Here is a 25,599-nt window from a genome sequence, read left to right as displayed (position 1 = left end):
TAAAGGGTTAACAAACTTCCAAAATGCTGTTTTGAATACTGTGAGGGGTGCAGTTTTTGAAATGGCATCATTTATGGGGGTGTCTCACATGCAAGTCCCTCAAAGTCACATCAGAACTGAACTGGTCCCTAAAAAAATCAGTGTTTGAAATTTTCTTGAAAATTTGCTATTCATATTGTAAGCCTCCTAGTGTCCAAAAAAATTAAAAGGAAGTTGAAATAATGATGGAAACATAAAGTAGACATATGGTCTATGTTAGTTATTAACTATTTTGAGTGGTATGATTATTTGTCTCACAAGCAGAAAATTTAACATTTTGCAAATTGCTAAATTTTCCATTTTTTTACGACATTTTGGTATTTTTCACAAAAAAACACAGACTGTATCGACCCAAATTTACCACTAATTTGAAGTACAATGTGTCACGAGAAAACAATCTCAAAATCACTGGGATAAGTAAAAGCAAAAAAAAGTTATCCCCACTTAAGTGATACATGTCAGATTTGAAAAAAAGGGCTCTGTCAGGAAGGTAAAAACATGCTGTGTCAGGAAGGGGTTAAAGGGCGGCATGACCCCTGCATCAGCATAGCAGTGGTGGATCCAGGCCGCTGAGCATTGGTCTCTGCTCTTTCCCTGCTTAAAGTGCAGCTACGTAGTGGCCAGCGGTAAGTGTTATGTCGTAGGGGGAAAAATGATCACACCCGGATACTGGACCCAAACCAGTATACATTCCCAAGCCCATTCCAACTTAACATAACACTGTGGACCCTGTCCTCAATATACCCCTTGTGTGGTATCAGCACAGACACAGCAGAAGCAGCAATCAGCATATCAGAATCTGGTCCAGCGTGAATGGATCCTGGCAGGTTTCTATTATTTGACAGCTACAGCCTCCAATGGGAGAGGTAAAAATCCGGAGCCGGCAGGTGTAACACCAAGGGGGGTATTCAATGTTGGGTCACGGCTGTCAGGCTGGCCTGACAGCCGTGACCCGGTCCCGTTCTCGGTCTGCTCAACCGAGAATTTGCAGTTGGGAGTTATCCCGCCTGCTGCGGGTTGAGAAGGGGGCGTGGCCGCGAGCTGCAGCTGGGAATCAGTTCCCGGCAGAATGAGTCAGACAGCTTGTGAAGCCAGGCTTGTTCTGCCGAGATCCCCTGATCAATGCTGTCGGGGAAGACAGCATTGAATAGGGCCCCGCAGCTATCTCCCCCCGTCGGGAATGGCTGCAGGAGGATTGAATATCCCCCTAAATCTCTATTTTTCTATGTTTCTATGTTATAGATTCTATTTACAGTATGTGCATACAGTATATCCATGTACTGTATATATATCTCAATTTAAATAAAAAATAAAGAGATTTTATTTCTTATGTTGTCAGCCGTGATTATACTTCTAGTGCAATAGTGTCAATTAACTAGTTTATTTGGGCCTGTACATTTACAATTGTTTTATGTCACCGTGGACATAGTATACTATTTGGGTACTTGTTTCCTAGAACGGTGCCCACGATATTGATCTTAGGCATCGCAAGGAAAATAATCGCGTCGGTCGCATCGTATGCGGCCAAAAAAATCGCATGCGATGCGACCGACGCGATTACCGATTTTACATAGGGAACAATGTTAAATGGCCCAATTGACCCGATTTCACATAGGGAACAATGTTTAATGGCCCACAGACCCCAAATACCCATCCTGAAGTGTGAAATGGCCCCCCCAATTGTTAACACCACCCCACGATCAACGTCAACCCGAAGCGTGGCGAGCGGCGGCGGTACGCGTCCTCCGACCTTTTCATACCCCCACTATCCACGTCGGCGTGGAGTTGAGAATAGAAAGTGTGGCGAGTGCAGCGAGCCCGAAGCATGGCGAGCGGACGCGGATACCTTCACAGCTATACGCGTCCCCTCGCGGGCTTCACTGGTATCCGCGTCCGCTCGCCACACTTCGGGCTCGCCACACTTTCTATTCTCAACTCCACGCTGACGGGTTGCCGTTTATCGTGGGGTGGCGTTAACAATTGGGGGGGGGGGCATTTCACACTTCAGGGTGGGTATTTGGGGTCTGTGGGCCATTCAACATTGTTCCCTATGTGAAATCGGGTCAAATGGACCATTTAACATTGTTCCCTATGTAAAATCGGTAATCGCGTCGGTCGCATCGCATGCGATTTTTTGTCCGCATGCGATGCGACCGACGCGATTTACATTTTACCATGCATTTCTATGTAAAATCGCGGACATCGCATCGGTCGCATCGCATGCCATTATAATGGCATGCGATGTACATGCGATGCCCGCGATGGGCGCCGTTCTAGGAAACAAGTACCACTATTTGCAGCTTGGAAATGTAACATTTACAATATTATTATTAGAATAAGCGCCTGAAATCATTGTGTATATTAACGTGTACTGTTGTATACACTTTTATCAATGCTGTTTATTCTAAAAAAAAAGCAATGTCTAAACTTTAATACCAATAAGCAAAAAGGAACAGCTAGCAACTGGGAAAAATCGTGATGAGACGCGATGTCAGTCGGCCCTACACAATGGACGCCCGTGCAGACTGAGCGATATAGCGCTATTGTCTATCATGTCCACATTCAGCTGTATGTTGTCAGCCACTGGCTCACCCCATCTACCAGGTAGCAGAGCAGATCGGATGACAGACAAGATACTGCGCACACGCACAATAGATGTTCCGATGTTTAGAACGTGTACCCAGCCTAGGGAGTGGTTGGCGTAGACAATTGCGATATGCAGGGTTATTAAAATAAACAATAAAAACTGTCACTACCTTTAGATTTTCCTTTATTGGTTCAAGACGTCCAGTTACCATTTTAGGGAGACGGGTTACTAGATCTCGGGTCTGTTACATAATGAAGAGAAGAGTAGAAAATAGTTAATGTGGTCTTACTCAAAAAAAAAAAAAAAAATTAATTAAAAAGAAAAACACTAACATTTTATTTAAAATGAACAAGAATTCGATGTGTGAATGAGAACGGTTATTTATAGACAAGGCAATTGTACAGGACCTTAGTAGTCACTTTATAATGAAACCAATTATCTTCTACTTTAAAACTCCTCACCTACACTTATATTTTTGCTTTTTAATTAGGTTACTATTGAGACTGCAGAGATTGCTGCCTTATGTGCAGGCTCTATAATACTGTACCTACTGTAATATGCTAACACGTAGCACATTGTATGGAGGCAGGGAATGTACACACAAGCACCAATTCTCTAATACCCCTTTCAGATCACAAAAGCAGGGTCGGTGCCAGGTTTTGAACACGGATCAGACCCAGGTCATAGACATTTATTACTGATTATTGACTCGTTATTACCGGGTTATTGCATTTTTACTAAACCCGGGTTACCCATGTTAAAACCAGCGTGATGTCATTTTTAAAGTACTTTATTGGTCTCTGAAATCTGAACAAAGGTGTTGTCTATACAAAGGAGGGGGCTGGGGAATGCTTGGTCCTAATAAAGCCAGATGGCGCTAACATTTTACTGATATTGCGATAAATTATCGCACTATCTGTGCCCATGATTTCCCTACAGATTTCCTCCTCATCCCTGATCTGCAGCAACTCCATGATTTCTTCATCACTCCAGTTTGACATGGCTGTACAGTGCAACATAGTAGGTGTAATGTACAGTGCAGTATAGTAGGTGTACAGTGCAGTACAGTACACTTCTTGCTGCCAAATGTTAGCCGTTATGCTTGTCCTCACTGTGCAGTGCAGAAAATATTGTGCGCTTTACAGTCCTCAGCTGACTGGACACTGAACTCAATCAGCACTCTACTCAGAGCAAGGAAATAACTCCGCTCTGCAGATTTAAATGTACAATAACCCGTTTCTGACCTGTGTATAACCCTTTTTTTCACCAGTTTGAAATACTGGGTTATTCAACCAGGGTTATTGCATACCTCCCAACTTCTGAGTTGAAGAAATAGGGACACTCGCGCGGCGAAGCGTCCGAAAAGGGGGCGGGACGTATGCAAATGAGGGCTAATTATGCTAATTAGCCGCAACCTCATTTTCATACGAGAATAGACGCTGTGCGCATGCGCACAGCGTCTATTCTATGAGATTGGGGGGTCTCCCAACTGCCACCCCCCGCAGCGGGACAATGCCTGCCGCGGGTGGGACAGCGGGACAGGACCGAAAATCGGGACTGTCCCGCTGTAATCGTGACAGTTGGGAGGTATGTTATTGACTGTGGTGCTTTCACATCGCACATCGATCTGGTCTGATTCAGCAATAACCCGGGTCTGACCCGGGTTATTTATGCAATGTGAAAATGGTGAGAGACTCATCACGTAGTGTGGTCATAGCTGGTAGTGATGTAACCATAGCATCTCCTTCTGATTAGTTAGTCACTAGTTACTGTACGTCCTCACAATCCTTCACAAAACTGCTGTTTCCCTCCTCTGGAACTCATTCCCCACCTTATCAGATTGTCTACTAGCCTGCGATGATTCAAAACGGCACATCTTGAACTAAAGACCTCTGTCCTCCCACCCTTCTCAGTTCAAATGCCATTTTTAAAATTCCACTACCCTAAGAATTAAGCTCTCACGAGCAGGGCCCTCCAACCAACTGGTTCTCAAGCAACACACACCATGAGGAGATCAAAATGCGCTGGTGTGTGATCATCTACAAATGAAAGGCAAGCTGTCTGGACTGACTGATGGATGATTTGCAGTGGCTGAAGCCCCAATTTCATCTCACGGCATATTATAATCTACCTTGGCTATCCTATTGTTAATTTTAATAAGAGGTTTTATGCTATAAATCTTTTCTTTACTCCTTACCATTTGTCTGCCCTTTATTGAGTCCTGTTTCAGTCCTGGCATATCGTGTTATGGGCATTGCAGTGTATGGCGTAACATGTAATGGGCATCGCGGTGTGTGGCATAACGTGTAATGGGCATTACTGTGTATGATGTAACTGGCATTATGGTATGCAAAATCAAGAATAAAATTGAAGCAAAGGTTAAAAAAAATCAACATAGGGTGGGTCAAAGGGCGGAGCTGGGGGCAGGGCAGTGCGTGGGCTGTGGGTGTGTCAAGGGATGGGCCACTGTCCGGGAATCTCTCAACAAAAAGGTGGTAACCCTAACTGTCCCCCCTGCGCATACTGCCCCCACACTGTCCCCCCTGTGCATACTGCCCCCACACTGTCCCCCCTGCGCATACTGCCCCACACTGTCCCCCCTGTGCATACTGCCCCACACTGTCCCCCTGCGCATACTGCCCCACACTGTCCCCCCTGCGCATACTGCCCCACACCGTCCCCCCTGCGCATACTGCCCCACACCGTCCCCCCTGTGCATACTGCCCCTCTGCATATACTGCCCCCACACTGTCCCCCTTGCACATACTGCCCCCACACTGTCCCCCTTGCACGCACTGTCCCCCTTGCACATACTGCCCTCTCCTGCACAAAATACCCCCATACTGCCCACCTGCGCATACTACACCCACTGCTCAAAATGCCCCCACACTTTTCAAAACACCCCCGGTGGGGCTACTCCCACACGCTTCTCAACCCCTGTGGCACCCCCCCCCCCCCCCCCACTTACCTGATCATCCTCCCTGCGTCTTACTCGACCGGGGTTTGCCCCCCCCCTTACCTCTCTCCTGTCTGGCTGGCACCCCACCAGCTTCTCGCCCATCTGGCGGAAACCCCCCCCCCTTACTTACCCAGGCACCCCAAATCTTCTGCCACTTTCCCATGTGACGGCATCCCCACCAGCACCTCACCCGGCAGCACACATCCCCCCCTTCTTACCCTGTGACGACCCCTTCTTCCCGCCCGACGCCCCCCTCACACCACCCCCCACTTTACCTGGCGTGCCCCCTCCCCGCTTCTCGCCTGATGGCACCTCCTGCCCAGCGGGCACCCCCACGCTTCTCACCCATCCACGACACCCCCCGCGCTTGCCTGGCAGCACACTCCCCCTACTTACCCAGGCACCCCAAACCCCCTGCTTCTCGCCCATCCTGTGGCATCCCCTCACTGCTTCTACCTTACTTACCCAGGTGCTCCCTCCTCCTTGCTTCTCACCCGCCCGGTGGGCACCCCCCCCCCAACGGGTCATCCTCCCTGCTTCTCACCCACCTGGTGGGCATTGCATGGGGGCTCCAACGTGGCCTCCATACTGTCTGGCTGGCACCCCACCAGCTTCTAACACAGCAGCATACCCCCTTCTTACCCTGTGGAACCCCCTTCTTCCCGCCGGACAGGCACCCCCCCTCTTCTTACCTGGCATGGCCTCTTCCTGCTTCTTGTCAGCGGTACTCCCCGCGCTTCTCAACGCTCCCGGATGGCACCCCGCCACCCCCTGCACTTATCAAAACACCCCTGGTGGGACTACCTCTACGCTTTAACCCCCCTCCACGTGCTTCTCACCCCCTGTGACACCCCCCTTACCCCGTCATCCTCCCTGCTTCTCACCCGCCTGGCGGGCATCAGCCAGGGGCTCCCCCCTTTCCTCTCTCCTGTCTGGTTGGCACCCCACCAGCTTCTCCCCGGGCAGCACCCCCACGCGCCCCCCATTCTTATCCTATGGCACCCCCTTCTTCCGCCCCAACGGGCACCCCCTCCCTGCTTCTTACCTGGCATACCCCCTCCCTGCTTATCGCCCGACAGCATCCCCTGGCCCGCGGCCACCCCACACAATTCTCAACCATCTGATGGCAAACAACCCCCCCCTTCTTACCCAGGCACCCCAAACCCCCTGCTTATCTCCCCTCCAGTGGCATCCCCACTCTGCTTCTACCATACTTACCCAGGCACCCCCCTTGCCTCTCACCTGCACGGTGACACCCCCCGCCCCCTGTTCTTACCCTTTGGCACCTCCTGCTTCTCACCATCCAAATCCCCCCCCCCCCTCCTCTGCTTCTCACCTGTCTGGCGGACACCCCACCACCCTCCCATGCTTCACCCGCCCGGCGGGCATCTCAAACCCCCTGCCTGCTTACCTTCTCACCTACTTGGCGGCATACCCCCCTTGCACTCCCTGCTTCCCACCAACCCCCACTTCTCATCTGTCTGGCGGGCACCCCCCAGCTTCTCAACCGGTGGGCACCCCCCACCACTTCTTGCTTCCTGTTTCTTACCCCATGGTCCTCACCCGGTGGCAAGCTTCTCCCCAACCCGCCTGGTTCTTACGCTGTGTGGCACTCCCCGTTCTCACCCGGCGGCACACCCCCATCCGCTTCTCACTTTACCTGGACACCCAACAGCTGCACCCTTTCCTCCTCCTTCATCCAACACCCGGCGCCTGCACCCTGCCCGCCCCCTCCATTCATCTCCCACCTGGTGCTAGCACCTTGCACACACAGCGTCCTCCCCATATTTCACACCCTGCACCAGCAGCCTTCCTCCTTCCATTTCACACCCGGTGCCAGCAGCCTTCACACCCCCAAAGAGAGCTGGGACTCACTTTTACAAAATTGGTGGGTCCCCGGGATGCGCTGTTCTATAGAAAAGCAGGAGAGCCAGGGGCCAGCTGTGCGGGGGTCCTCGGGGATGCACTGTGTTCTGCCCAGCCTTAAAGCAGGAGAGCAAAGGAGACAGCGCTGGTTAAAGAGAACCCCACCAATGCTGGCGAGAATGGGACCTGCCTCCTCTCCCCCATTTGTCTTGCCCCCTATTGCTTTCTTCACCCTTCTTTTTCTCCCCGCCCACCCCGTCTTTCCTTTTTCCCTCTTCCCCCTGTCTCTCACCCTCTCTCTCTGCCCTGCTGCTGACTTTTTTTTTTCTCGCTCTCTGCCCCCTCTTTCTCAACCCTCACTCTGCCACAGTCTGTCTGTCTCTCTCCTCCCCATCTTTCACCACGCTTCCTCTCTCTCCCTGGCACTGTCTTTCGTTCTCTACTTGACACCATCTCTTACTTCATCTGTAACCCCTTTCTCTCTTTGACACTCTCGTTTTCTTTCCTAGGCACCTTCTCTCCCCCATTCTCTCCCTGACACACTCACTCTTGCTCCCATCTTTCTTTCTCTCTCCCTCCCTGACGTTCTTACTCCTGCTTGTAACTCCGTCCCTCTTTTGCTTTTCTTCCTTTCTCTGACACCCTACCCCTCGCACCACTTTTTCCAAGAAGCCCTCTCCCTCTTTCTCGCACCCCTTGCCCTTTCTTGCTCCTTTCTTTTTTGCTGTGTTTCCCCAACACCCTCTTTGACATCACTCCACTAACTCTTTCTTCTGAACCCCCCTCCCAAGAGACTGCACCCTCTCACAACCGACCAGAGGGTTTCATTCCCCTTCCCACTGGCTTCACACCCAGTTGCAGTGTTCCCCCCTTCTCCTAACTGTGCCCCACCTCTGGTCTTTTACTCGGCAGCAGTGTCGCCCCCCTCTCTCCTAGTCACAGTAATCACACTCAGTGAAAAATAAAGTGTGTGTCCCCGGGACCCCTCTTTGTTAAGTTTGGGTCCTACTCCACAGTTTTTGGGTCCCATCACATAACGCTTTTGAGCAGTGTCGTAACTACAGAGGGTACAGGGGGATGGCACTGCTATGGGTCACGGCCGCTTGGGGGGCACCATATCCCTGGAAGGCAATCCCCTGCACCCTTTTTATTCTCCAGGCGTTTTTTATATTAATATTGCCGATCGGGCATGGCTGCATTGCCGACCGCCCACCCCCCCACCCCTTAATTACCTGCCCCCCTCCGTTCAGTGCCTGCACAAGAGACCCTGCACTACCAGTGAGGATGATGGCACATGAGACCAGTGCCTGGGCAGAGGAGACCGCAGGTGAGGAGATCTGCTACACTACCGCTTGTACTGGGGGGGGGGGCCTCCCCACGAAACAAAAACCCCTGCTCTCCCTCACCACCCTTCCTGCCTCCTCTCTCCCTCCTTCTCCTCCTCCCCAACACTGCCTCTATCCCCTCTCTCTCACCCGCCTCTGTGTCAACTCTCCCCTCTTTTTTTGCTGACTCCTCAACCCCTTTTCTCTCTTTTCCCCCCCTTCTCATCCGTGCTCTCGCTTGTCGCTCCCCTACTGCGTCTCTCTCCTCTCTTTCTGTCAGCAATATCTCTCATCTCCTCTTTATTTCTCTCTCTGCCCCTAGTCTTTCTCCTTTTTCTCCTTCCCGCTCTTTCCCTTTCCTCCCTCTCTGATACTCACAAAACACTGCTGCCTCTCCCTCTTATTCCTCTCCTACTGCTGGCTGTGAGTGGGGCACTGCTGCCTCTGCCAACTGAACTAATGGGCCCTACACACGGAGCGATATTCAGCCACTTTTTCAACTTTACATGATTTTACTAAACCGCTCAGAAAGTGGCTGAATATCACTGTGTGTAACCCACACAGCGATATGGATTTGCAGCCCCGCGGGACCCCGATGAATAACAGCCCTGCCTGTAAATTTAAACTGATTGCTCAGAATGCCTTGTACATCTCTGCTGTGTGGTGGCTTCTGATCGATCACTGAAGGGGTCAGCCCGGACGGTCACACAGCCACCTCGTCCCTATAATGCCTCAGATACCTGCCTGCCCGGCTCTCACTGTCTGCCTGCAGCAGGAAGCTCTGACCAGCTGGTTTCAGACGGCTGGTGGGTGGCATGCAGCGGTCTCTGGCAGCGCAGGGTTAGGCCGGGTAGCGCTGGTGGACAGGGGGTCCCTGCAGCGTATGTGAGATTATTGGCGGTGTTCCTGCAGTGGATGGGAACTTCTAGTTCCCATCTGCCGCAGGGACCCCGCTGCTGACTTCACATACGCTGCAGGAACCCCCTGCCCGCCAGCGCTACCCGACCCTGTGCTGCCAGACCCCGCTGCATGCCACCCACCAGCAGGCAGGGGGTCCCTGCAGCTTATGTGAGATCAGCAGCGGGGTTCCTGCGGCGGATGGGAACTACTTGTTCCCATCTGCCGCAGGGACCCCCTGCTGACTTCTCATACGCAACAGGGATCCCCTGCCCGCTAGTGCTAACCGCTAGAAGCACCCCTCTACCTCTAAGATGCCCTGTGCACGTCTTCCAGGATGCCCAGCTCCCTCCTCACCCTTAGATGCCCAGATGCAGCACCCGGAACCCGCCCCCACTCGCAGCCCCTGGACCCTCCCCCACTTGCGGCACTTCCGAACCCCACCCTCACCCTAAATAAACTGACCCTTGTGGTGGCCTTGTCTCAGCGGCGGTCTTGGTCCCCCTCATCCAGCGGCCCGGTAGAAATAAAAATTCAAAATGGCCGCGGCCAGACAATTATGGCTTGTCATTGCCCCACCCCCTAGAGCTGGCTATATTAGCCAGTTCAAGACGGGGCAGCCAGTCTGACGGCGGAGGAGGAGCAGAGTGAAGATCGGATGCAGTTTAATAAAATATTTAAAAACCTGCTTTTGTGTTTTTTTATTAAATTATCTAAAAACCTGTGTTTTTTTATTTATTTTATATTTCCTTTACAGGGGGGTATAGGTACCGGCAAGGGCGTAACTACCATTGGTGCAGGGGCTGTAGCTGCTATGGGCAGTATTATGTGCTGTATACATTTTTCAGCATTAGATGATAAATAGGGGCCCTTACAAACTTTTGTTATGGGGCCCACATGTATCTAGTTACGCCAATGGGTACCGGCGGGCCATTAATGCCCCACATGCTGATACCTGTGGTTTTCCCAAGTACCAGCATGTGGGGCAGGCTTGTGGGATACTGGGAATCGTCTGGGAAAGACTTTGAGGATACCCTCTAATACCCAAGGTCTTAAGATGATGCCCAGTATCCCATAAGGACTTTGTGAAAAGGAATTACCGGTAGGTATTAAATTCCTATTTTTACTGTTTAAACAAGCTATCAACCCTGCACCCACCGCTCAGGGGTGCAGGGGATAGCCTCGGGCTTCAGCCCAGGCCAGGGGTGCCCTGGAGAGGGGGCCTGGGTTGATTAGTTAGGGTGGGTAATGTTTTGGCCATGGGACCCCATCAAGAGTGTCCCCTGGCTACACCCCCTGCTAGTGGAGCCTGGTGCTGGTCCCCAAAATACAGGGGGACCCATATTCATTTTGTCCCCTGTATTTTGGAAACCATGGCCGGCTCAAGAACCTGGTGCTGATCCCCAAAATACAGGGGACCCCCCTCACCTTGTCCTCCATATCTTGGGAATCAGGACCACTCCGAGCCCGGGGCTGGTCATGCGGGGGGGGGGGGGGGCAGGAGGAGAAGGACCCCACAACATTTTCTTTTAGATTCAGGGCATGGCCACATAATAGTACAAATTCACATTACACCACACAATAGTGCCACTTAAACACACTACACCAGCTAGAACCACTTGGACACACTGAGCCAGGGTTACGCACACCATAATGTCTGTTGGGCATTATGCCGCGCACAGTCATGCCCATTATACAACATACCACACACCGTAATGCCCAGAACATACTGTATGCCACACACCGTAATGCCCCAGTACTCCTGCTTATACATACTGTATGATGCCTCCAGTAGTGTCCCACACACAATTCCTAAAGTAACGCCATTTACAGATAATGCCCACAAATGTTCCACCACATAGGGGCAGAATTATTAATGGGGCTATAAACGTTTAAAATAACAGGTCCCGCTTCTCCTGCATCGAAGAGAAGTGGGCACTCATCACCCTGCTAGTGCTGTCCCCGCAGTGGGGATAGGGCAACGCTAGCCCTAAGCTGGAGAAGCTGCTGTTAATACATCACCCCGGCCGCTAATTGCTAGGGGGGATTACAGAGGACAGCCCCGCCGAGAGTTACTCTTCAGGCTGTCCATAGAGCACGTTAGGTGTGCTGTTAATACATATAAAAACCGTAATCCCCCCAGTTAATCAGCATTAGGTGCAGATATGCACTTAACATTAGTTGATACTTCTGCCCTATAGCAACGCTCCTGCTCCCCTCTTAGTAGACATTTCAAATGTGGTCACTGCCAGACATTAGAGATAGAAAAAGGAAAGGTGAAAAAGAGTAAAGAGATGGGGTGAGGGGAGGGGGGTGAGGCGAAGGCAGGTCTTGCTCCAGCATCAGCCTTCCATGCACTGACTTTAACTGTTCTGCAAAGGCATGATCTCATGCTTCCCAGCGCTGGCAGCCCGTGCTCACCTGTAATAGCACCAGCTGCCAGCACTGGGGAGCAGTAGAGCACTGGTGGCAGGTAGCACCGGGAGCAGCAGTACTCCGACAGCAGGCCCCGGGTGCAGCAGTGGATGACCCAGGGAGGAGAGTTCAGACAGCAGTGGGAGGTGGTCCAGGGAGCAGGAGTGCTCCGGCAGAGAGACCTAGGGAGCAGAGCTCTGGCAGCAGTGGTTGGCCCAGGGAGGAGAGCTCCAGCAGCAGGCCCTGGGGAGCAGCGTGGGTGTCTGGCTCTGCCATGCTGCAGATCAGGGCACAGGAACACAGGACGGCGGCTGCAGTACACGGGACACTGGGGGGGGGACTTATCAGTTTTCCTTATACACCGGCTGCAGCAGAGCACGAGGCTTCCCTGGGGACCCACTCAGTTTTGGGGTCCGCAGTTAGGGTAAAATTTTGCGAACTCTGCTCTCAACCTATTACATTTGGCCCTCTGTCTCTCCTTTCTATCCAGGACACTCCCACACTCTTACTCCCATCTTTCCCTCTCTCCCTCATTGTCATTCTCTCTGCTCGCACCTTTATCTTGATATTCCCCTTTCGCATTTCTTTTTCTTGAAGCCCCTCTCCCTCTTTCTAGCTCCTCTCAATATTTTGCTCTTTCCCAGACACCCTTTTTGTCTATCAAACCACTTACTCTTTCTTCTGCCCCACCTAAGAGGCATTGTAGTGACTAGAGGGGGTAGATCAAAAGCAGACTATGTAGTGGAACCCGTAAACAGTGGAGTGGGGCCCCAACTTTATAAAGTGAGGGGTATCTGGGACCCACACATTTTTGCACCTAGCACGATCACTGGTTGTGTAAGGGGCGTTACGGTGTTTGGCATAATGTGTACGGGGTATAATGTGTATGGGGCATTACTTTGTGTGTGGCATATTGTTTAAGGATCATTAATAATAATAAACTAACGAGAGGAGCATGAATCAGGAATGGAAATATAGAGCTATGGATTGTTTGGTTAACCCCCCAAACCGGTTTCTTGCCTAGGGCCCCATTTAGCCTAAATCTGGCTCTGCCTCCTTCCCACCACCCCTTCCTGCTCTCACAATCAAAGGCATGTCCCTCAAAACCTGCACATCCTACCTGCTATAGCATGTATTTGACCCTAAATTGTTGCCTGGCAACTCATTTTAAAAAGAAAATTAGGGTCCCTGGGGACGAGCTCTTCTGACCCTGACATGAGCTGGCAATGGCGGCAGGGGGAGGGAGACATGCAGGAGCGGCTAGGGAGATGGGGAGCAGCGGAGCCAGGCAGATGGTGACAGATTGTCACCTCAATCCATTTCACCTTGTCCCTCATTACATTACCACATCCCATCGCCCTCTTCAAATCACCACCCCTCTTCCCCCCATCTTCTTGCTCTTTCTCGCTCTCTAACAGTTCCTTTTACTCTAGCCTATGCTCTCTCTCTCTCCGTCTCCCTCTTGCCCCTTCTGTCCATCCTCTTTTCCTCGCCCCCTCCTCGCCGCTCTCTCCCTCTCTGACAGGCTCTCTCTTCCCCCTCTCTACCTGGTGCAGCCTCTCTCCCTAAAAAACACTTACTCCATCTTTAACCATCAATTGTGCACTGAAAATCTTCACTGAATTCTACTTTTTGTAAAAAAAAAAAGACTAATAAAAATTATTGTATGGACTTCCTTTTTATACATCATTTGAAATAACAGTTAAAGGAGGTTTGAAAAGATCATGTAACCCCACAAAGTGCCCAGGCCAGGCGCCACCACTAGGCAACTTTAGGCATTTGATTTGTCTGGGGCGCCGCCAACTGGAGTGCGGCACTTGACCCCCCTGGATCAAGGTAAGCAGTGCAACTCTCCCCCGCCCCCTGCTACCCCCGTGGATTAACACAGCTGCCCTCGCTGCATCACCTGCCAGCCCCTTCCCCCGTGGAGCGATGCATCGCCAGCCGCATCACCCGCCAGACCCTTCCCTCCCATGGAGCAATGCGGTAGCTGCATCACAACACCCCTCCCCCCCCCATCCCTGAAGGTGCCATCCCACAACTGACAGATGTCTGATTCAAACCTCTGGGTATAGGCACACTTGGATTTATACCATTCTTATTTAGAAATATATATATCTGTGAAGTGACCCATTTACAACTTTTAAGTAATTTATTGTGCCACCTAAACCAATCAGTTACACAATTTGTGTCCCATAGTTCCTTTTGTATCCGTCCCCCATTCTGCCTCCTTGTGCCTCTAAAATCCAAGTCTGACCTGATTACCCAGGCAGCTCCTCAGGAGAGCTCACATGTAATATGGCACTGGATGTGCCATTTTTTACATGTAATAAATCCCTGGAAGCTGCAGGCGGAGGTTTTTTAATTTCATTCATCCGCCTGGCTCTTAGTGCCCCCCCTCCCCCTACATTGGATGTGATACATCGCGGGTGCTGAGAAGCACCCTCGATGTGCTGCTGACGGCTGCACGTAAGATTTATGTTATGTGCAGCACGTATGCTCTCCAGCACTGATCTGAACGCACGGGACCACACATCGAATCAGATGTCATTCACATGCAATTTGGGCCCAAATCACATAGGGTATGGGGGGCCTTGAATGTGCCCTGTTATGACTATCTGTTCCTCTTCTGCTTCTCAGAGCCTTTGTCTGTGCCCCTTCTACCTAAATGTGCCAATATATGTGTCCTTTCTGCCAGTTTTCCTTTTCGTATCCTCTCCTCCTGTTTTTTGTACTATCCTGTCTTTATTTCACTCCCTCCATGTTCCATCACTTGCCCCCACCACTTGTATGCAACCTCACCTGTTTCAGTAGCACCCACAGCTTGTTCCATTCCCTGTGGTGCTTCAGTCAGTGCATCCCAATTGCCTACTATTCAGTGTCCCACTGGTTCCCCATGAGTACAGCTGATTCGCTTCTCCTCATCTGTGCTAACCAAGCTAGTCACATAACCGGTTCCTGCCATGGATCCACACTTGCTGGCAGTGGCACCCAGCGGTAACTAACCTTCCTCCCACCCCCTGACACCACTGGCCCAAGAGATCCAACTATGTCCATAAGCTCTCCACCTAGAGGAGTGTGGCTGATAGCTTCACCCCACACTTCTCTTCTGCAAGTCTGGTGTATTCACATTAGAAAAGAAAACACGGTGTGTGCGTGGGGGTGTCGGACATTTATGGTGTGCCTGGGCACACAACACACCCTCCCTTTGCCCACTAGGATTTAGCCTAGCTATGTCTAAATGGGCTACAAACTTGTGGTCTAAAGGACCTGGTTCTTTACGCAAGTGTCTTGTAAAATGTGATGTCCTTTTGTCCACTTGGATTTCGCCTACTTATATAAAATGGGCTGGAATCAAGTGGGCTGAAGGACCTGGTCCTTTACACCAGATGCTCATAAAATATCAGGTCCCTTTGCCCACTAGGATTCAGTCTACTTATATAAAATGGGCTATAATCAAGTGGCCTAAAGGACCTGGTCCTTTACACCAGATGCTCATAAAATATTGGGTCCCTTTGCCCACTAGGATTCAGTCTACTTATATAAAATGGGCTATAATCAAGTGGCCTAAAGGACCTGGTCCTTTACACCAGATGCTCATAAAATATCGGGTCCCTTTGCCCACTAGGATTCAGTCTACTTATATAAAATGGGCTATAATCAAGTGGCCTAAAGGACCTGGTCCTTTACACCAGATGCTAATAAAATATCAAGTCCCTTTGCCCACTTGGATTTAGCCTACTTATATAAAATGGGCTATAATCAAGTGGCCTAAAGGACCTGGTCCTTTACACCAGATGCTCATAAAATATCAAGTCCCTTTGCCCACTAGGATTTAGCCTACTTATATAAAATGGGCTATAATCAAGTGGGCTGAAGGACCTGGTCCTTTACACCAGATGCTAATAAAATATCAAGACCCTTTGCCCACTAGGATTTAGCCTACTTATATAAAATGGGCTATAATCAAGTGGCCTAAAGGACCTGGTCCTTTACACCAGATGCTAATAAAATATCGGGTCCCTTTGCCCACTTGGATTTAGCCTACTTATATAAAATGGGCTATAATCAAGTGGGCTGAAGGACCTGGTCCTTTACACCAGATGCTCATAAAATATCAGGTCCCTTTGCCCACTAGGATTCAGTCTACTTATATAAAATGAGCTATAATCAAGTGGGCTAAAGGACCTGGTCCTTTACACCAGATGCTAATAAAATATCAAGTCCTTTTGCCCACTTGGATTTAGCCTACTTATATAAAATGGGCTATAATCAAGTGGGCTGAAGGACCTTGTTATTGAAGTGAGTATTTTAGACCACTAGGAAATAGCCTAATTTTATTGAATAGGCTAAATCAAAGTGGATAGAGGGACCAGGTCCTTTATCCCACTAAGAAATGGCCTAGTTTTGTTGAGTAGGCTAAATCAGTGTGAATAGAAGGACCTGTCCTTTAGCCCACTAGGATATAGCCTATTTGTATTGAGTGGGCTAAATCATAGTGCCTGGAGGGACAAGGTCCTTTAGCCCAATATAAAATAGACTCAACCCCTCCTCCACGTCCTCTCATTGGCCCACCACATCCTCTTCCTGTCACGACATGCACCGCACAGCTAGCAGGGGGTTGGGCAGCGCTAAGCGCTAGCTCCAGGCGGGGGACTTCAACGGTTACTGGGGTAGATTTATGAAGCAGTGATAAGGGAGAAGTGATAAAGTGCCTGGTACTTTATCACTGGCCAATCAGCTTCTGACTGTTAAGTTACAGGCTGGGTTTAAATAGGAGCTGATTGGCCGGTGATAAATTAGCAGGCACTTTATCACTTCTGCCTTATCACTGCTTCATAAATCTACCCATCTGTTGGGTAAGGTGAGGTGCATGCGCCGACACTAAACTCAGGCCCCGCCTCTGGGGGCGGTGCCGAGCACACTGTTCGCACCTGTCAATCAGAGAGCTGGCGGCCCGCCCAGCAGCAGCAGGGATTCTCACCGCGATGGAGCGCAGGTTCTGGGGCGGAGGTGGGAGATTGCCCTCCGTGCACCCCGAGTGGTTGGTCCTGCTGGTAATACCCCTTTCAGACATACGCGAAAATCCCGGGTTTTTTCACATGAACGCGCCCAAACCCGGGAGTAGCGTATGTCTGAAAGGGTATACCCGGGATTTTACTCCCGGGTGCTGAGCACCTGCAATTGACCAGGGTTTTTCCCGGTATTTAACTCCCGGGTATAATACCCGGGTTATGTCTGAACGGGTTTACCCGGGTTTTTCTGTTTTACACATACGACAACGCTTTTTTTTGCTGCCCCGGCGTCTTCTGATGAGGTCATCAGCTGCAGCCGCGGAAGACGCCCCAGGCACACGTGCGGCGGAGCAAGCAGAGGCAGTGGCTGCATGTTGCTCCTGTGCTCCCTTTCCAGCAAAAGGGTGCAGATTCCTGTGGCCAGACAGGTGCTATGGCACAGCATTGGAAGGATGAGGAGGTCAGGGAGCTGTTACATGTCCGTGGAGAAGAGGAGATCAAATCTCAAATCACAGGCACTGTGAAGGATGCCATAGTGTATGGAAATATTGCAAAGGTCCTTGCTAGCAGAGGTGTGAGGAAGACCCAGCAGCAGGTATTGAACAAGCTTAAGTCCCTGAAAAAGCAGTACCTAAAGGTCAATGACCAGAATCGCAATCGCAGTGGGGCTGGACGCACAGAGTGGCCCTTGTACGACCTTTGCAATGTTGTTTTTGGCCATACAGCTTTATGCAACCCTGTTGCCTTGTCGTCATCAAGCAATGCCTCGTCTCCGGCACAGACGCCAGCAGCGACAACGGAGTGCAGTCCGCAGAGCCCGCCGCCATCGCAACTTCTATTTGATGATGATGATGACGATACCATCATTTTAGAATCCGACAAGTCAGACAGCACACCCGATGTGACAGCAGCACAACCGAGCCAGGGTGGAGAGACCCAATTGGAGACCCAGGGAGGCATGCCGACACTGCGCGATAACAGTAAGTGCCTCTTGATTATAGACATGACAGGTTGATATAGTGGTGTCCACCTTTGCTGACATGACAGGTAGATATAGTATTGTCCACCTTTGCCGACATGACAGGTAGATATAGTATTGTCCACCTTTGCCGACATGACAGGTAGATATAGTATTGTCCACCTTTGCCGACATGACAGGTGGATATAGTGGTGTCCACCTTTGCTGACATGACAGGTTGATATAGTATTGTCCACCTTTGCCGACATGACAGGTAGATATAGTATTGTCCACCTTTGCCGACATGACAGGTAGATATAGTATTGTCCACCTTTGCCGACATGACAGGTGGATATAGTGGTGTCCACCTTTGCTGACATGACAGGTTGATATAGTATTGTCCACCTTTGCCGACATGACAGGTAGATATAGTGGTGTCCACCTTTGCTGACATGACAGGTTGATATAGTATTGTCCATCTTTGCCGACATGACAGGTAGATATAGTATTGTCCACCTTTGCCGACATGACAGGTGGATATAGTGGTGTCCACCTTTGCTGACATGACAGGTTGATATAGTATTGTCCACCTTTGCCGACATGACAGGTAGATATAGTATTGTCCACCTTTGGCGACATGACAGGTGGATATAGTATTATGACTGTTTACTGGCACACCGTTATAACAACTTTTTTTTGCACACAGTCTACAATGTCCCATCGAGGAAAAAGAAGAGGACCAAAATAGAGATTACCACAAGAGCCATGACTACCATCCTCGGTGAGCAACTGCGGGACCTGGATTCTGCGTGGCAACGTCAAGAAGATGTCAGACTGCAGCGCTTCATGGATAGTGAACGCGAACTGCAGAAAAATTTACTAACCCAAATGGCAGCAATGCATGACAGGGTGAGTCAGGATCAGGCAAACCTTTGTCGAGAAAATCGTGATTTTCTACGACAATTACTGTCCCAATCCTGGTCACCACCCACAGCAACGTTGCCACCCCCAAACGCATATAGTCACCAACCACAGTCACCGCCATCATTTGCCCATACTTCTCAGTATGTGCAACAGGTGCACTCTCCACCCTCATTTGTACCCAATTCTCCAGCACAATCTACACCTGCATTTGGTGAAAGTGGCTGGAATGGGCATAATGGGCAACATTCCCCTTCTCCAAACAACACAGAGTTCAGAATTTACCGTAATATGTAGAGGTTACAGAGTACATTGGGGTAGATATATCTCCCCTAGATTTTTTCTACAGTTTATTCCATGTTTCTTGAAAAGTTTGGGGATACTTTGTTTGGACTTAATATACGTCCAGATTTTAATATTATTTTATAATTATTTGTTTGGCCACGGCTAAGGTATAGGTGGCAATTATTTATTTTCAAATGCTTGTTTGTTCCATTTGAAATTTTTTCAATTTTTCGCTGGGCTTCCTGCTCGCTGACACCAAATATAGCAGGTTTTCAACAGCTGGTGAGGGGGTTAAATAGCAAGGATCGCAGGAATTCTGCAATCCTCGCTGTTTAACCCCCTCGCCAGCCACATTGAATACTACCCATGCAAGTTTTAATTTCACCATCTAAAAAAAAAAGTGTATTTTTGTATTGTCTGTTTGAGAGAATAGTTTACAAGACATTTCACACATGGCCTGTGTTATAAACGTAGTTTATTTTTTGCAACTCCTTATGAAGGCATTGTTACACATGCTATCAAACAGTTAATGCATGAAAGAAATGCATTTGACAAACTCTCCATCCTCCACATGTTCTCAGCAGCCATAACAGCAATGTATTGTGGGAACTCCCCACAGGCCCTTTTGTAGTCAGCCCCCACCTTTGCATGATGTCATTCTTGTGAGCCAGCAAAGTGTCCCATTTTAATGATGACACACTGAAATGCTTGAAAAAGCCTGGCTTATGTGTGAAAGGGGTATACCCGGGTTTTTCCCGGGTCTGAGGTGTAGTGTGAAAGGGGGTCTGTTACTAAAATCCCGGGAGTGACCTTGGCTGAAAATCCCGGGTAAACCTGGCCAAAATCCCGGGTAGTATGTCTAAAAGGGGTATAAGTGAGACTGCAGCACACGGGTTGAAAGTGGAGGGGGACGAATGAGGATGAAAGAGTTCCGCTGACAGACCAGCGGAGGAGCGGCCTGTCAGGGGGGGGAGGGGAGATGCGGCTGGAAGAGCAGACATGCTGCTGAAGTCAGAGCTCTTCCAGCCACATCCCGCCCCCCCGCCGCACTGATCGCCCTGCAGCCGCGTGACAGGGGAAATGTAACCGGCGGCGTCATCAGCCCTCGCGCTGCCTCATCGCATCCCGCCCTTACTAGGAGAAGTATGGCCGCTGATAATTGTTGGACCCCTAGCTACCGACACCTGCAGCTGCTGGAAACAGATCGGTAGGTGTGAGAGAGGGGGAGGGGGGCTGGTGCTGGTGGTGTGTGCGAGAGAGGTGTCAGTGGGGGGGATGGTGCTGTGTGTGTGTGTGAGGGAGGTGTCAGTGGGGGGGATGGTGCTGTGTGTGTGTGTGTGTGAGGGAGGTGTCAGTGGGGGGGATGGTGCTGTGTGTGTGTGTGTGTGAGAGAGGTGTCAGTGGGGGGGCTGGGGGTGTGTGTGTGTGTGAGAGAGGTGTCAGTGGGGGGTTGGTGATGTGTGTGTGCAGGCCCGGCGACAGGGGGGGTCAAAGGGGACAGCTGACCCGGGCCCCGACGATTCCAGGGGTCCCAGGACCATCCACTCCCCCCCCCCCCCCATGCTAACCCCCTGCTCAGCCGTCCGACTGCTGCCTTGCATCTCCGGTGTGAGAGGTGTCAGTGGGTGGTTGGTGCTGTGTGTGTGAGAGAGGTGTCAGTGGGGGGGGGGTTTGGTGCTGTGTGTGTGTGAGAGGTGTCAGTGGGTGGTTGGTGCTGTGTGTGTGAGAGAGGTGTCAGTGGGGGGGGGGGGGTTGGGGCTGTGTGTGTGAGAGAGGTGTCAGTGGGGGGGGGGGATGGTGCTGTGTGTGTGTGAGAGGTGTCAGTGGGTGGTTGGTGCTGTGTGTGTGAGAGAGGTGTCAGTGGGGGGGGGGGGGGTGGTGCTGTGTGTGTGAGAGAGGTGTCAGTGGGGGGGATGGTGCTGTGTGTGTGTGAGAGGTGTCAGTGGGTGGTTGGTGCTGTGTGTGTGAGAGAGGTGTCAGTGGGGGGGTTGGTGCTGTGTGTGTGAGAGAGGTGTCAGTGGGGGGGGGATGGTGCTATGTGTGTGTGAGAGGTGTCAGTGGGTGGTTGGTGCTGTGTGTGTGAGAGAGGTGTCAGTAGGGGGGGGGGGGGTTGGTGCTGTGTGTGTGAGAGAGGTGTCAGTGGGGGGGATGGTGCTGTGTGTGTGAGAGAGGTGTCAGTGGGGGGGATGGTGCTGTGTGTGTGAGAGAGGTGTCAGTGGGGGGGATGGTGCTGTGTGTGTGAGAGAGGTGTCAGTGGGGGGGATGGTGCTGTGTGTGTGTGAGAGGTGTCAGTGGGGGGTTGGTGATGTGTGTGTGTGAGAGGTGTCAGTGGGGGGTTGGTGCTGTGTGTGTGTGAGAGAGGTGTCAGTGGGGGGTTGGTGCTGTGTGGGTGTGTGAGAGAGGTGTCAGTGGGGAGTTGGTGCTGTGTGTGTGTGTGTGAGATGTGTCATGGGGCGGTGGGGCAGTTTAATGTTATCCAATATTAATTACTTATGTTTTATGATTTTATTGTCTTCTGGATTTTATTACAGGATTATGCATTTTGATGTAATATTGTTAAATTTATTCCTTTATTTATTGCTTTTTTGTTATACCATGTTGAATCTCTTTGAAAAATAGATGATGGTGCTTTAAGTATTACTGGTTTGCGGCTGGAATACAGGAAGTCGCATCAGAAATGGAGATAAGCGTCCGTCACCAGTCCCTATAGACCTTATAGAATGCAGCTTGCGTTCCAAATACCGGAAGTTCTTAAGAGGCCAGGTCTCTGGGTGGAGTGCAGTGTGCATTCCACACACCAGAAGTAACTTGCCAGATGTGCCCGAACCACTGGCATTATACCATCTGGGATATTCTAAATAAGTTGCAAATCTGCCCTCAGGGAGCAGACGTGGTGGAAACGGCGAGTGAGGGGAAAGAATTGAATACTGATGATGGGCTATCGGTGCTGCTCACCATATAGCTCGCCGTCAGCCAATCGTCCCCGCATTGAATATACCCCACTGCGTGCACAGCAGCTATTACATGCTGCACTGCCAGAATTGGGACAGTTGGGGAGGCATGCTTTACACAAAGTGGACATTTCTGGCCAGGAACTGTAGCGGCCATGAGGACACCTGGAACTGCCATGGAAGGGTCATTGGAATATGGAAGTGGGCATGACAGCATTGCACATACAGACACATGGGTGTTTGGCGATCATGGGCAGAGTATAACATTTACCATATGCTAGTAGTAGGCTGTCCCGGTCAACTGTGTATACACGGTGCGATTTGGTCGCAGAGCAATTTTGGCGTAATATCGTTCAGCGACCATATCGCTCAGTGTGCACATTTTCATCGGCGACCAGCGATGCAAAAGGCACTATGCAAATTGGTTTACTAGTCATATTCGATTAAGCACAGTCTCGCAATCAGTAACCAGTACAGGGCTAATTGCGGGAGCGCGCTCCTAGCGTTATCCCACTGAACACATTCCCTAAACACGGGCGATATGATTGCTCAGCATCCATTTAGCCAGCAATTATGCTTTTTTCACCCCGTGTGTACAGGGCTTTACTGGGATACAGGTTGAGTATCCCGTATCCAAAATGCTCGGGACCAGGAGAATTTTGGATAATGGATTATTCCGTATTTCGGAATATTTTAATATTTCAATTATGTATTTTGAAGTATCTTGCATGTATGCTGTATAAACACATAAAATACACACAAATATATTTTATTACTACATAAAATACACACAAATATATTTTATTTGTTCAAAAACAAGGTTTCAAAACATGAAACAAAATTTGTGTACTATCTCAGATATTGAATTTGAATGCCAAGCAATCATTTTCTTGCACATATATAGTGCCAGTTACATATCATGTCACCAGTAGTGCTGTTACAAATGTCCCCAGTGAGTTTTTAGCAAAAAATTTTTTTTTCACTTTCTGGAATGTATGGTTTTTGGAATAATTCGGATAACGGATACTCGGATACGGGATACTCAACCTGTAATATCATACAGATCCATTAAGGTGAATTACGGGTACAGTAAACCCCTGACCTTTATAAAATCACACTACAGTATATAATCTAAAATAAGGCATACAGTACATGTGGAGTACAGAATTACACAGACGTAACTAGGCCAGTACAGCTGCAGTGCTCTAGCTAGCCAATCTGTAGACCAGTTTCATTCCACTGATTTGTGTCTAGAAGGCCCTGACCCATCAGGACTTCAGCGGAGGGATAATGGTTACTGGTTCCCACCAGATACAGTTTTTTCATCCGGTTAACATGGCTTTTAAAACAAAGAACAAATTGCCTTGACAGTCATACATAATATACTATTGTATTATTATTTTACATAGGCACCACTTCAGCTGTGTACACACAGTGAGAGTTTGTGTTCAATTTGACTATGCAGTCAAATTTGAATAGAAATCGATAGGACATCAAACAGTTTTCTCCTCATTCGATGTTGATTCAATCCCGATGCGTACTCCTCTTAGTATAAATAGTAGTATAAGTCAAACAGTAAAATCGACTGTACAGGCATCACTATGTAGTACAGATCCGTACTATATAGTCCATTTCAAATGTGTTTTGCTTGGCATTCGATTGAACAGCAAACAAAATCTCACCGTGTGTACACAGCTATAGATTTATCGTGAGATAAACACAATTCTGACAGTTGTATTCAGGTGCAAATGCACGGAGCGTTTTGGGCTTGAGATGCGTTGCTCGCTCCCGCACACATTACATCGCATAGCACAAATAGTATGTGCTGCCTGTGCTTTTTGGACTACATCGCATCACATCTAGTTCAAAATGCGCTGTGTTTTTGCACCTTGCAATTATAAATTAGATGCGATCTACTTAAAAATGCATGGAGCACATCACTCCATCAGTTGCATGTTACTGTCTGTCATAAAAGGCTGATTCTGCGGGCATTTGGAGGTGTGAGCAGAATCAGGTATTGCGCTCGCCTTGCTTCGGGCTCAGTGGCTCGCTGCACTCGCCACACTATATAACATCAACTCCACGCCGACGTGGATAGTGGGGTTATGAAAAGGTCGGAGGACGCATACCGCCGCCCCTCGCTCGCTGCGCTCACACGCTTTGGGTTGGCGTTCATAGTGGGGTGGCGTTAACAATGGGGGTGCATTTCACATAGTCATTACCCATCAGGGTGGGTGTACAATTTAAAATCGGGTCTGGGGGTGCATTTAACATAGGAATCAGGCATCTGGGTGCCTGTACAATGTAAAATCGGGTATAATCGCGTCGCATCGAATTCCATTATAATGGCATGCGATGCTGCACAATATTAAAATTGTATACCCTGGAAACCCTCAAATAGGGTCCCATCACATTCCATAGCATACCTTAATTAGTGGGCACCCGGATAATACACAAGTACCCTCAATTTTTTTGAAAGCACATTGAATTGAAAATGACCCTGAATCGAGCAGTGTTTAGCTGCATTTGATCCCGATACGTGACCCCATATCCTGTCCTGAGGACTGAGTTTGAGGACCACTGCACTAGGTTATTAAAATCTGCCAATATGTTGGCCAGTATGTTTTTAAATTGTGGCCAGAAATCTTTGCAAACAAGAAGAGAACATACAAACTCAACACAGGGCCTGCGTGGAAGATTTTCATCAGATGTTTGTAATATAGAATGCTCAGGGTGAAAGTTTGCCAAGTGATTGCAAGATGTAAATGTTTCACGTCTCATATTCATGTTGTTGTTTTCACATGTCTTAGGGTGAACACAAGCCAAGAAGACAATATATGGAAGAGGATCCTGTTGGTAAACTTCTGTTTCATCATCAGTGTCTTAGCGTTCCCCAACGGTAAAGTAGTATTATTTCATTTTATGTGAAATACGTATGTTTTTATTGGACAATCTGGGTCATTTAATGGTCATGTCAAAAATACATTTATTTACATTGCTGCATTTCTGATCCATGTTAGTTGGGGATACGGTCATTGGGTCGACATGTGTCGAGGTGGACAGGTCATTCGGTCGACACAATCATTAGGTTCACATGGGCAAGGTCGACAGTCAAAAGGTCGACATGGTTTTTTTAGAGCTGATATGTGCCGATAGGCGGTATTTCATGCCCTACCATCCTCTAGTGCGTGGTGGGAGAATAAAAGTGTGCCGAGCGGACGCGGTGCTACGTTTCAGTGTCAATGGTGTCAACATTCGGGTGAAAAACCCCATGTTGACCTTTTGACTGTCGACCTTGCACATGTCGACCTTTCTGCATGTCGACCCAATGCTTGTGGACCCGTTGGCTGTTTATTATCTCTTCTCTTAACGTGCCACAAG

General features: G+C 49.5%; 2 protein-coding genes and 1 long non-coding RNA gene across 6 annotated transcripts in view; 2 read left to right on the top strand and 1 right to left on the bottom strand.

Annotated features, from left to right (window-relative positions):
- LOC146060041 (transcription termination factor 3, mitochondrial-like) overlaps positions 1–17,086 on the bottom strand; it is a 65,997-nt gene extending 48,911 nt beyond the window's left edge. The window contains exons 1-2 of the mRNA XM_083172833.1: positions 17,023–17,086; positions 2,796–2,867 (exon numbers count right to left, since the gene is read on the bottom strand). Coding sequence (XP_083028959.1) covers positions 2,796–2,837 — 42 coding nt within the window. The 5' untranslated portion in view covers positions 2,838–2,867; positions 17,023–17,086. The remainder of the gene's footprint in view (positions 1–2,795; positions 2,868–17,022) is intronic.
- An 8-nt stretch (positions 17,087–17,094) lies between these two features.
- The window catches only part of LOC146060042 (uncharacterized), a 119,125-nt gene continuing 110,620 nt past the window's right edge, over positions 17,095–25,599 (top strand). For 2 of the 4 annotated variants that reach the window (XR_014470360.1, XR_014470362.1), the window contains exons 1-2: positions 17,095–17,145; positions 25,029–25,117. This is a non-coding gene — a long non-coding RNA (uncharacterized LOC146060042). Of the gene's footprint in view, positions 17,146–20,265; positions 20,475–25,028; positions 25,118–25,599 lie in introns of those variants that run through there. The other 2 variants (XR_014470361.1, XR_014470359.1) reach the window with 1 other exon arrangement.
- LOC146060040 (uncharacterized) lies at positions 17,189–19,799 on the top strand. The gene is made up of 2 exons (XM_083172832.1): positions 17,189–18,083; positions 18,768–19,799. The coding sequence occupies exons 1-2, from the start codon at positions 17,537–17,539 to the stop codon at positions 19,277–19,279; spliced, it is 1,059 nt and encodes a 352-aa protein (XP_083028958.1). The 5' UTR covers positions 17,189–17,536; the 3' UTR covers positions 19,280–19,799.

The sequence above is a fragment of the Crinia signifera genome, chromosome 2, assembly GCF_055691185.1.
Source record: "Crinia signifera chromosome 2, ASM5569118v1, whole genome shotgun sequence".
NCBI lineage: Eukaryota > Metazoa > Chordata > Amphibia > Anura > Myobatrachidae > Crinia > Crinia signifera.
This window is presented reverse-complemented; position numbering and strand designations above follow the sequence as displayed.

Excerpts from the sequence above, each read along its gene's own strand:
- LOC146060040 (XM_083172832.1), top strand. The coding sequence starts at position 17,537 with ATGGCACAGCATTGGAAGGATGAGGAGGTCAGGGAGCTGTTACATGTC. Across the intron at positions 18,084-18,767 it reads GCCGACACTGCGCGATAACA|TCTACAATGTCCCATCGAGG; the intron begins GTAAGTGCCTCT and ends TTTTGCACACAG.